This window comes from Bombus impatiens, unplaced genomic scaffold (assembly GCF_000188095.3).
Source record: "Bombus impatiens unplaced genomic scaffold, BIMP_2.2 scf_0320, whole genome shotgun sequence".
Taxonomy (NCBI): Eukaryota; Metazoa; Arthropoda; class Insecta; order Hymenoptera; family Apidae; genus Bombus; species Bombus impatiens.
Window position 1 is genome coordinate 80,871 of NT_176739.1, and position 12,899 is coordinate 93,769.

A 12,899-nucleotide genomic window follows, 5' to 3' on the forward strand; every position below is an offset into this window, starting at 1 on the left:
TTTAGTAATTAATCTATGAGAAAGTTATTTAGGGATAAAATAACTATGCGATTGAAATAACCAGATACTGGAATGAATAAATCAGTGGAACAATGGCAAAGGATATTTCGTTACTTGGGAAGAGTAGATCCCCAGGACGGGAAGGATAGAAATCGGCAAATTAAGTTGCTACCTTAATAAAAACGTTCTTTGAGAGCTGAAGAGTCTTCCAGGCCTCCTTTCAACGCGGATACTCCGTAGCCCATTAAATTTTTCAAGGTCCCCTAATGTCGTTATGAATTCTGATGTAGGCAGCTTCAACGAAACTGAATAAAATTGAAAATTTAATTCAATCTCGTAGGAAACGAAACCTGAGCATTACGACCATCTTTATTTCATAAAAGTGACGAATCGTAAACTGGAATAATGTTACAACCTTGGATACTAAATTGGATGTGAAAAAAGGCTACCGCTATCGATCGAATTATTCGGAAAATACTAGGCATCTCTTCTAGAATTCTAGAAATTATACTTAACGCTCCGTCTGTAACCTTATCTTTACTTGACTCTTTACGTCACGTCGTCTGTACATTGGATCGTTTAAGTCCATACAATTTCTTTTATAGGTTTCTTTGAAAATTCGAATCCCAAAATGCTCGAACGCTCTTCCATGTTTGTAGAATATTATGTAATAGTATTTGTTTGCTACATGTTATGTTAATCTTCTTAACGGAGGAAAGACTTAAACAAGAAGAGAACGATGCAGTGTGTAGATGTTGGAACGAAAAATGAGTATGAAGATGAAATAACAAAAATTTCTCGCTGGAATAGGAATGGATCAAAATCCAATTGAGAGGAACTAAATCTGAAGACGAAATACCACGATCAACTGGATCACTGTGAAAATCCACGGAATACTAAAAATCGGATTTAAAAACGAAATCCCTAGGAATTGATCGAAATTATATTTTATGGGGATTTCTTTACTCCGATAGGACGGGAAGAATAGAAGGGGAATAGAAGTAGATTGGAATGTAATTCAAAGCAACTAGATTGAGAGCAACTAGCTTTTCCCTATTAACCGAATCGCCGTAAAAATCCCTAGAATACTGGGGATTCCTAAAAACTGATCGGAATTTTATTTTCTACGACCATTTCGCGTGTTTCTTTCAGCCGAACGATCGAATGAAATAAAAAGGAGTAAAAGATAGGAGGGAAACTAGTTTAGACGGACAGGTTTATTCGTTCAAAGTGTTCATCGAGGAAGGAACTTGGCAAGTTGAAATGTTAACAGGTTCTATAGGATGACTTCTTTTCTTGGAAGAGAAAAATCTCGTGAATGTTTGAGAATACACGCTTGACCCTGTAGTATTTCGCCTCCGCAGTTCTCTCACGCCCCCATATTCCAAGCACCGCCCACGTAAAGCCTCGAGTGGAAATGCTCCAAGCAGAGAATGCATTTCCTCGTTAAAAAGACACAGACATCTGAATTTAAACGGGCGTAACCCCCCTCCAACCATTCGCCCTGTAGCCTTCGTTCTTTTTTCTTACGCTTCGTTTTATTTCTGAAATTTATTACGTGCTTTTTGCGTGGAGCTAAACGAGCAAATTTGTAGGTTATGTTGGAAGCAAATGTTACCACGATGAAATACATGGTCGTACAAGAGAACGTTAACGAACAAAATGGCTCGCTTTTAGCGGAGTAAATTGGCAGATATAGGGATGTAAAACCAAAGCCCCTCAAGGCCCAAAACAACAAAGGAGGAATCATTAAAGAAAGTAATAGAGTAAATTCTACTAAATAATTATACTCTATTAAATGTTGCATCAAATTGTATAAAAATATATTTGTTGATGTTGTCAGTTTTAAGTAGAGTAGACAACGTTGCTTTATCGTAAAAAATATCTTTATTACAAAAATATACGAACCAAAAGGATATATTCTCATTAAGCAGCTAGGGAACGAAGTAATTAAGCGAAACAAGAGATCAGAATACCAAGCCAAAGGCAAAGAGGTAGCCACTTCCAAAAAGTTAATATTCCTAAAGAAGACTTTAATCTTTACACGAATATAACATTTCAATGAGAAAGATGACTGTATATTAAGATTTGTAATTTTTAATAATGTTTGTTAGCTATCATGAATACGTCAAAAAGTAGAGTTTCATTTGCAAATAATAAATAATAAATAAATTATTGTTAACATCGTTAAAACGATCTTTATTTCAATAAGAAACTTAATTCTTATTCACGATTAAAACATTATTTTGACTTTCTATTTATTATTTAATAGGGAAATAAAATTTCCCCTAACGCTGAACGGAGGAGTTTCAAAGTATCTTTGGGTCGTTAAAGAATCGCGATTCGTCCGTATTCTTATTATTCCGAATTAATGACGGCGGTTCGGATGGCCATTGACCTACAACGCACCTCTTTATCCCCAGTTGTATTTGCAAGAGGCCTCAACAGGGATCGAAGTTACAACAAGAGAAACAACTACAGAATTCCCGCGTCACTATTCGATGGACATTACGGAACATAATCAATCGAAATTGCTCGATGGTCGATAGTCAGCCCTTACAAAGGGGTAGTTTCAGAGGTGTGATCAAAGAGAGAGGAGGTAGTTAACGCATGCATTAATATTAATCGAGAGGTTGACACAAGCAGTCTGCCGTGACCTCTCGAGCAATTTCCGGCGTGGGGGTGAGAAATAGGAAGGGACGAGGTCGCTAAAGATTTGAAAAGCCACCCCCAGAAAACCCACGCATACTCCTAAGGTCAGATAGAATGCGCGTATTAACCGTTTCTGGAACGTTGATTTCTCCAGGCATTTGAGAATTTGGCGAATTTCCATGGAAAGGCGAGGAGGAAGTATGATTTTGAATAGGTTAGGAATAATTTAGGCAAACGAGTTAGTGTGTACATACCGCTGGCTCTTTCATTTCTAGAAGATTAATATCTGAAGGCATTGAAGAAACTGGAATCTGCAGGATTTTAATTGAAACTCGAGGAAAAGTTTAATTTTGTGTACGTTAGGAGTAATTCAGAAAACCGAATATATATAATCTTTAAGGGTGTTTGTGAATCTCGAGGATTTTCATTGAAAAAGGAGAAAAGAAAGTTTTTTATAGATTAGCAACGGTTAAAAAAGCTTCATACATTTGAAAGATCTCTAATGACAATTAAGGATCTAGAGAATTTTTGTCGAAAATTAGAAGTTAACTTCCTTAATTTATATTTCTGAATTTAATTTCTCTATTTAAATATCAATATGTATTCTCTTATATTTGTTTATGGTTCTAAGACTATAAGACTGTTATAGGTTAGGTTTATTATAAAATCCTTCATATAAGTTAATATCTTTGCCGCCTTTAACGCATACAGCTTTGTGCTTGAAAGAACAATATTGCGCCATAACGATAGGTATTGTTGTTATTATTATCATTACATAATAAACGCCCTTTATGTGCAAGATATTTCTCTCAGTATGAAGTTTTGCCGAAAATAACTTGATGGCGCATCGTTTGCGTCATTAGACGTACCGCAGAAAATCCCTATGATGCACAGGTCACGTCACTAAACACCTAACAGAAAATACCCATGACGCATACGTTGCGTTAGCAGGCGAAAGTGTTAATTTAACAAAGCCAAGCAATATTAATATCGGACATTTAACAGAATGGGATTAAAGACTCGTTCGGATCTCTTCGGAAAAACGTCAAAAGAAAATAGAATTATAGCGGATAACCTACGTTCATTTTATCCCTAAAATTTATTTTCGATCCGCACGGATGCATATTCAGCAAAGTTAACTTCACTTTCGTCAGGTTTTCGAAATTTTATACAAACAAGTTTTAACTTGGAATATTTATCGAAGAAATGGTAGAATCAGGTCAATGAAAGGTTGCTTTCTCGGTAGGGGCGAATAATGAAGTGGTATGGGGTGGTTTTTCCAAGGCACGAACAGGCTTTTCAGGGAAAGTAACGCAAGTTGGAAACGTGACGATGAAAAATTCACGTTTTCAAGGGGACACACACGGTCTCGGCGACGGAAATATTCATCGTGGATCGCCGATAAACACGCGATGGGGGTTGCTGAGGGGGTTGAAAAGGGAAAGTATCGCGTGCATAAATGCCAGAATACGACTAGGCAAACTTTTTCTCTTTTTAATTAATAATTCACGACCGTCGACACTTTGGATCGCTGACGACCGACACTAAATACATAACGTTTGGCTGAACTTCGTTTTGAGGCAAATTTGTGATATTTTTTTTTTATAACATATGGATAATTTTCGACGAGTAGAATGCAAAAAGACTGCTCTCAAGGCTCGAAGATCATTATCCTAAAAATAATGCATGTATTATAGCTCACTGTACTGTATATTACACTTAATGTGAAACTAGTATTTCTAGATACTACTCGTAAAAAGCAACATCATGTGTCATGAAAGGAAATCATAAATTCTGTATGCCACGTAACGCAGTTGAATCTAATTTTTATTTTGAAACAGTGTGAAAGGGAGGGCAAGCAGAATGTTAGAAAATCGCCATTTTTCACATCGCCTGGAATTGAAAAATTCATGCACAACCTTAAGACTGTGTCTCCCCAAGGAAGAAGAAACGTTCTTACCATTTCCCTGAGAAACGATGGATAAGTTGTTAAAAATTAAATCCAAATATGCGAACATGACAGTAATCGTACTTACCTAAGCGCTATATTTCATCTTGCTCTTTTTCAGATATTGAACGATTTTCAAGAAGATGAACGAGGAAAGTCAGTTGATAAATCGACTAAAGTTATCGATGATAAAATGACTAAAGTTTTAAATCGACCAAAACCCGAGCATATTCTTACGAACACATGCGGATGCAAAGTCGTTGTTCACGTTGTTGGTTGCTGGTCGCATGTGACAATGATATTATTTTGGATTCGCACGATTCGCAATCTGCAATTGATTTGGTTGCTAATTTTCCCATTCTAACTACTTTCAAGACGGTTTTAGTATCTTAAACAAAAGGGCAAATATAACGCTTAGGTGAGCTCCATCACTATATCTCATCATTCATAAGTTTCTCATCGTTTGTTCAGAAAGCGACATCTTTTGTTCCTTGGGAAACACGTTTGAAGATACCGCATGAATTTCTCAACTCCGGGTGATACCACAGTTGGCCATTTTTGAACATTTTTCTTCGATGGAAACGTTTCATTGAGAAACACGAAGATAGAAAAACCTGAAAATGATAAAATGCGGGCGTTGTCAATTTTCTTCTATTTATTCTGCTTTTCAACGAGATGAATATTCCAATATTTACCCGTTTCAACACCTCCGACGTCCTTTGAATAAACGTTTCGCGAATCCTTCGGGATGAAGAAACTCCGCTGCACCCACGGGATATTTAGTATCATGAATATTGTCTTTTTTCGTTTGCCTCCTATCTGCCCCTTGGTCCCGTGCAAAAATGCTACTCTGCATGCCACGTACTTGAGCAGCCATGCGTGTAAAATAATCGAGTTATCGAACAATGAAATTTTACTAAAGTTTGCTCTTGAAAATTGCAGGAAGTTCGAGTGGAAGAATGGTTGTCGAGTGGTTTGAAGAAAATGGAGTGGTTTAAATGTGACTCGTTTCTATGAGGAAATACCTTATATCAAAAGAGTTATTTTCTGTGAGATGTAATAATGTTTATATATATATATATATATATATATATATATATATATATATATATATATATATATATATATATATATATATATATATATATATATATATATATATATATATATATATATATATATATATATATATATATATATATATATATATATATATATATATATATATATATATATATATATATATATATATATATATATATATATATATATATATATATATATATATATATATATATATATATATATATATATATATATATATATATATATATATATATATATATATATATATATATATATATATATATATATATATATATATATATATATATATATATATATATATATATATATATATATATATATATATATATATATATATATATATATATATATATATATATATATATATATATATATATATATATATATATATATATATATATATATATATATATATATATATATATATATATATATATGTCTATTTGTAAATGTCTATTTGATGATCTTATTAGATTAGATATATTGTTTATTTAAAATCTTATCGGTTAAGAGGAATTGATTATAGATAGCATAAAATAAAACTAATAGATACTGGAAATTCTATAAAACAAATTAAGTAACGCGAGATGAAGATCGACAAAATTCGAGATTTTACTGGCTAAGGAGAATCGATTATAAATAACGTAAAGAAAAATGAGATAATAATTATATTATTATTCAAGATGAGATAAAAAATACTATAAATTCTGTGGAACAGATTAATTAACGTCGCATAAGATGAATATTTAAAGAAATCTCTGATTCGATAGATTTCTCGCCTGGCAAATGAAAGGATTACGGATGATTTTCGAGAAACGACTACTTAACGAACGATATCCCCGTTGAAACGTAAATAATGCATCCCCGTACTAAATCCAATTCCATCCGTACGGGTCACACGGTTCCCGGCTAGCGTGGATTCCCCGCCCGCGAGCCGTGAATCCGAATTCCCTTTCTCCGTTTGTCCACCTGATGCACTGTACGGTTTCACCGGTTTCGTTGAAACCCTTTCGACGCAACAAGTTTGCCATTGTTCCGTGAACCGCGAGTGAAAAGCTGCCGGAAATGGACCGGCAACTCTGCTTCCTTTCAAACACCTCGCGCTTTCCCACACTTTTTCTTTTGTCCCTCGCTGAGACGAGATGCTGAAGCTATTCGATTTGGTGACAGAATCGCGTAGATTTCACGATATTTAACGCTAACTTTACAGGATTATACGGCCAGTTTCAAAATTTAATTGAAAATTGTACATGCATTGTTGTATCTCTTGTTCGTCTAACTTTGTGCAAATTCTTATATTATCCGATTAATCAATATCTCGATTTTTGTTAATGTAGGGATTTACATAAAGTTAAATACCTTTTATGATAATTTACATAAATTTATAATAATTTACATGAAGATGAAGTTAAAGATCGGGCCTGGTACGATTAATGTTGAAATATTCGTACTTTTCGATATTTAAAATTCGTAGCGCGAATTTTTGGAAATCGAATATACAGGGTGGTTGGTAACTGGTGGTACAAGCGGAAAGGGGGTGATTCTACGCGAAAAAAGAAGTCGAAAATATAGAGTAACGATTTTTCGTTTGAGGCTCTGTTTTCGAGAAAATCGACTTTGAATTTTCGCTCGGTACGCGTGCACTTCTTCGCGTCTCAATCTCACTGTAGATCATTGTCTCGATGGAAAAATTTAAAAAAAAAAATTAAAAAAGCAAACTTTTATTCTATAGTTACCAACCACCCTGTATATTGACTTTTTCATTTATGGAAGACTAATATCTGAAAGCATTCAAGGATATAGAGGATTTTAATTGAAAGGTGTACAGACGTTTGATTCTGTATAGGTTAGGAATAATTTAAGAAATCGAATACATACTTTTTCATTTATGGAAGATTAATCTCTGAAGATATTCAAGCATTTAGAGAAGATGCTTCCATATTTTTTTCCGATTGAATTAATTGGTGGATGAAGTTAATAAGAGTTAGATCCGAATGAATTTCTGTCGAGTTAGGTTAAATTAGCTTTGTAGATCAGGTTAGTACTAGCATATGCAAGAACTGGTCTAGATTTGGTACAATCCACATTAAGTTTGACTTGATTTATAATTAGATTTGCATGAAAATTGGACTTTTGTGTTGAAATTTTAAGTTAACTAAAATTGTGATTAGCTTTAGGTTAGGTTTGGTTATTAAGTTTGTGTCGTCTTTAAATAAAGTCCTAGTAACATTCCAGTTAAATTTGACATAGCAAAGACTGTGATTAGGTTTATTGAGGTTAGACCAAGCATGCATCCAGTTTAGTTTAAACTGAAATTAGTTTTTGGTGCAATTTTACTTAAATTTTCATTCAATTCGGCTAAGATTCTTTATAGTATCATATATAGTAAATTCAAAGAAGTTCGTATTTACCTTGTCTTTCATGCATTACATTCGATGAAATTAAAAGCCGAATAACTCTTAAATTATCCATTTTCTAACACAAATGTCTTAATACCTTTCTGTATAAAATAAAAAATCTAGAGTTCTATTTAAAAAAAACTACCGATGGCCTTAAAATCTCCTCGACAAAATGAACTCGAAGAAAGTTCTTTCCATCGTTACATGCACTCCTTGTAATAGTTTAACTTGCATATGCATTTAAAAATACTTACACCACTCCAGTCATACGGAAAGAAGCCGTCGTGCTCGTTCCAGTTATCGGTATCCACGTAGTACATCCCCGCCGTCATAATGAACACCCAAACGGCGAGATTGATGGCGTTTAACACGTTATTGAACACCAATGATTTCTTCACGCCTGCGGCCATTAGCAGCATCATCAGTAGGGTGATGACGAATGCGAGGAAATCGGGCGGCCGACCTTTAACAAATCAAAATTATCTCATTCGTCGTCATTTATACTCTTTTCGCGTTGGATCGTCGAACGAATTCTCCTCAAAAATAATTCGTTGCATATATACGTAAACCATAAAGATCATTGTTATAAATTAATTAATGTTAAAATAGGAAACTCCGTGGTATCGAAATGAAATGTTTGTTCATTTTTTTGCATCTTTATTAAGCTTGGAATATATGCGATTGAAAAGTGTCATGCTAATTAACGGAACCCAATTTGTGCCATCGACTAACGAGACCAGGGATATCGGACTTAGTGGAACGTTTCCGGTTCACTTCGTCTCTGTAAACCATTCTCGATAGCTCGAAATCTCACCCCTTCTGACTTTTTGAGAGTCGATTGCTTTCAATCTGAACCATTCCTATGCACAACCACGATACTTTCCATACTTTACGAAGTGTTAGATATATTACATAGGGTGTCGTAAAAATAGTAATAAACATGGTATGATGGATAAGACGACGATTCTATGTGAGAAAATAAGTGAAAAATGTTGAGTACAATTTTTTCGCAGGACGCTTTCTTCTGAGAGAATGAAATTTGAAAATTGATCGGGAAAGATACAGATTATGTGCAATTTTGTATCTTTTGTTCCGAGTCCTCATTCGAGTGAAAAAATCCTTTCAGGTAGCATCACATTTTCACCGATTTTACCATGATTATTGAGACACCCTGTACGATATGATACCATTTGTTCAATTTCAATAATATCTGAACAATTTTTCAATTTTTACGATTTTAAAAAGATATTCTTAGAAGGGATCTTGGAATCTAAATAGTTGGCAATCATGATACATAATACTAAATGTAACAACTTGATCCTCAAGAAGTCCCTAAAGCTGAAGAAGTCCCTAGACTCTAATTTATACGAAGAGTTACCATAATAACGGATACAACGGCAATACTCTTCGAAAGATTCTTCAACAATTTAACAATATAAAAATAGAGTAGAAGAATCGCGACAGAAACATAATTTTCGATCGAACGAAACGAGGCAAAGTCGCTGCATTGATGGAAACGCGTCGAAGGGATCTCAATTTCCGTCGTGGCGGCGTTAATACCGAATTGTTTCCTTTACGTGTTCCCTCATCGTCGGGATTTCTGTAGAAAATCAATTTCTGCATTTCAATCGTCCAGTATCTTCATCCCCTGCAGCGGTTGACCGTCTTCATCCCTTGATCGTTGTTTTATTTATTTCACCAGTCCCTTTTCCTCCCCTCCCCCTACATCCACACCACTATTGTCGATTTTGCATCCATTCGTTGGATATGAATTTTACTGTGCTCTATTTCTCGTCCGTTTTCCACCGAGACATTAACTTCGATTCGCTATATTCTTTTTTCACTTCTTTTTTCCATTATTCTTCCCTTCCCTTTTTTTTTTTTTTTTTTTAGTTCTTTTCTCGAGATCGAAACATTGTGACCCTTCCTGGTAAAATTGCTTTTCCTTCTTCTCTTTATCCTTTCCTGCTTATTTTTCTTTTTTCGGAAAAATATAATGAGTTTTCTAACAAATGAAATTCTCTGTCAGAACACTATCGAAATTAATCGTTCATTTAATTCCAACTTACGAGAAACGGTAGTGGACTGTCTTACACCACTATGATTCCCAACCCCTTAAATAATTATCCAAAAGATCTTTGCCATTATTCAAAATTAATATATTCTAATAATTATCTAAAAGCTGATTGGTATTAGGCTTGGCGTCCAATATCGAAAACCATATACTTTTCACTATACACATACCCTATAAAAAGCAGAAAAAGAATTGTTGAAAAGCTATCAAGTTACTGGAGCCACCGGGACGTGAAAGAAAAAAATATAGAAAATCGATGTGTATGATGGAGAAGCGAAAATGTCGAAGTTAAAGAGAGGACTTCGATCATCTTGGGCGAACAATGATAATGGTAACGCCTGGCAGAGCTTAGGAAGTTCGTCCTGCGGAACTGGAAGTCTGTTTGATCGAACAATATATCGTCGAATGGCGCATTGGTCCGCTTGATAGAACAAAGAAGACAATTCTCAGAGGGAATCTCCTAGGTTCCAATCGAATCGATCATCAGTGTGCTCCATTGTACTCGTTTGAGGAACTGAAGACTTGATAATGTGAAAGTTTTCGGCATTATGGATTAAATCTAACATCGGTGGGGTTTGAATCGAACCTGTAGTATTTTGGAGGTTAGGAATTGTACATTTTATGAGTTTATTGAGAATCTATTTCATAATTTGAATTTTACCAATATTGTTATTCAGTAACATTAAGGATTTATTTCTCCATGTGAAACAAAGGCTACAGTTCCATTTTATACATAACCCCTTTAGGAATGAATTTATTAAGACTAAGATTAAGGTTAGGAAAGTATATGTTTATCAAGTATTGAAGTAAACCATTTTTATCCCATTTCATGGCTACATTTTTTAGAAGCTAATTTCCCAAGGTTAGAGGAAAATGGAAAGAACAGATGTTTAAAAAGGAAGATTAATATAACCCAATTTGAATAAAGAAAAATGTTCAAAATAGGAAATTAATATAGGTTAACCTATAGATGCCTCGTCAATCATGGATCAAAATTCCTCTAATCACCGATCAAATAGATTCTCCATTTTCTAATGAAATATTGAACAAATGAAACCTAACGTCAAAAACGAATGAAAAGAAAAATGTGAGAAATCAGCGAAAACTACGAAAGCCCCTCTTCATCCTAGGATACCTTAGTTCACGTTATCCAGCCTCTCTTTAAGGCTTGTCCTCATGAATATTAAGTTCGAATAGCGTGTACGTGTTGGATACGTGAATCATGGATCACCCAGTGTATCCTTGGCTGCGAAACGAGGGGAAAAAGCGGCGAAGGGTCGCCCAGAGGAAGAAGGGAACCCGGGGATAACAAAAAGGGGTGCGAGAGGGGCGCTTGCGCGGATCAAGTCTAGCACCTGTGGACCTCATCGATCCGAAACGAAGCCGAGCACTTCGATGCTCTTTAACCTGCCCACCTGAACCCACTTTCTCTATTCTTATTCTCTGCATCCGGTGGATGTCGGATTCTTCGTCTTCTCTCTTATTGTAAATCGATCCTTTGATCTCTTCCTAACCTCTAACACTGCAGTTGGCAGATCTGATTTCTAAACTCAATTTACTCCTTCGGATACAATCCTGTGGGGATCCTTGAAATATGGCTGCTTATAATTAAGTTAGGGTTATTTTTCTTCAAGAATAAATTGAATTTGGTTGAATATACACTGTCACTCATAAATATATATATAGGATACTTCGTCTGTAAAAAATAGTATGTGTATTTTATCGGAGTATACAAATTTCATGACAAATTATAGCAGCACTACAGATCGTATGGAGTCACTAAAGTCTAATGTAACTATTAAAAATGTAACAATTAAATATCATTGTTGTACTAACATCGAAAGTCTTTCTATCAGCTTCGAAGAACACTCTAAAGCGATTTTAAATCCAAATTGGATCCTGTTAACAATAGGTTAGCTTTACTTCGACTTGTTGCAGAGTAAACCTTATTTAAATAACCTGAGACTTCAATGAATTTTGGTAACATTTGGAATTTATTAATACTGAAAGAATTGTCATTCTAAAGTCATTCTAAGATCATTCTAAGCCCAAATTGAAGCCTTGTTAAATATAGATTATATTCTATTGTAACTTGTTACAGAATAAATCTTCTTCAAATTAACTTAAACTTCTACAACTAATTTAAATCTGTTAATGACGAAAGAATAAAAATACACATTAGGTATTTTTATGAAAAATATGACTAAATGTAATGACGTGGATCGAAATCTATGGAGCACCCCGTAGATTTTACATGGCTGAGACCAAGAAAAAAAGAAAAACGAGGAAAATAAGTTGGCACTTCTTCCTTTGTTCTCCGATGGGACTCCTAAGTACGACCTAGCTGCAAAGTATCTAGGAAGCGAAGCATACGTGGTGCATTCGAATAATGGCGAACGCACGCTTCGTTGAGAAAGCTGGCTGAACCGTTACCATCTGCTGGGACGATGAAATGGCAAAGGTGAAGATGTTAAGGAAATTCATTCAAGGATCATCGTGCAAGGAACTTTCATCAGCCAGCTGGAAATATACAGAAAATGTCGCTTTTCCATGTTCTCACTAGATTTTTCAATGCTTTGGTTAAAGCAACCCTTGGCGAACACGTGGAAGTGTGTCAGATAGTTCAGATATTACTATTGCTTCAGACAAACATAACCTAAAAGATGAAGCAACAACATAATAGTAGTTAATATTTGACATGTTTAAGTATATTTGAAGA

The 12,899-nt window shown here is 34.7% G+C and overlaps 1 protein-coding gene across 4 annotated transcripts in view; it reads right to left on the bottom strand.

The window, feature by feature from the left end:
* The window catches only part of LOC100742024 (probable cationic amino acid transporter), a 66,278-nt gene that overhangs the window by 11,554 nt on the left and 41,825 nt on the right, over positions 1-12,899 (bottom strand). For all 4 annotated transcript variants that reach the window (XM_033320632.1, XM_012385408.3, XM_012385407.3 and 1 more), the window contains one exon: positions 8,361-8,569. In XM_033320632.1, coding sequence (XP_033176523.1) covers positions 8,361-8,569 — 209 coding nt within the window. The remainder of the gene's footprint in view (positions 1-8,360; positions 8,570-12,899) is intronic.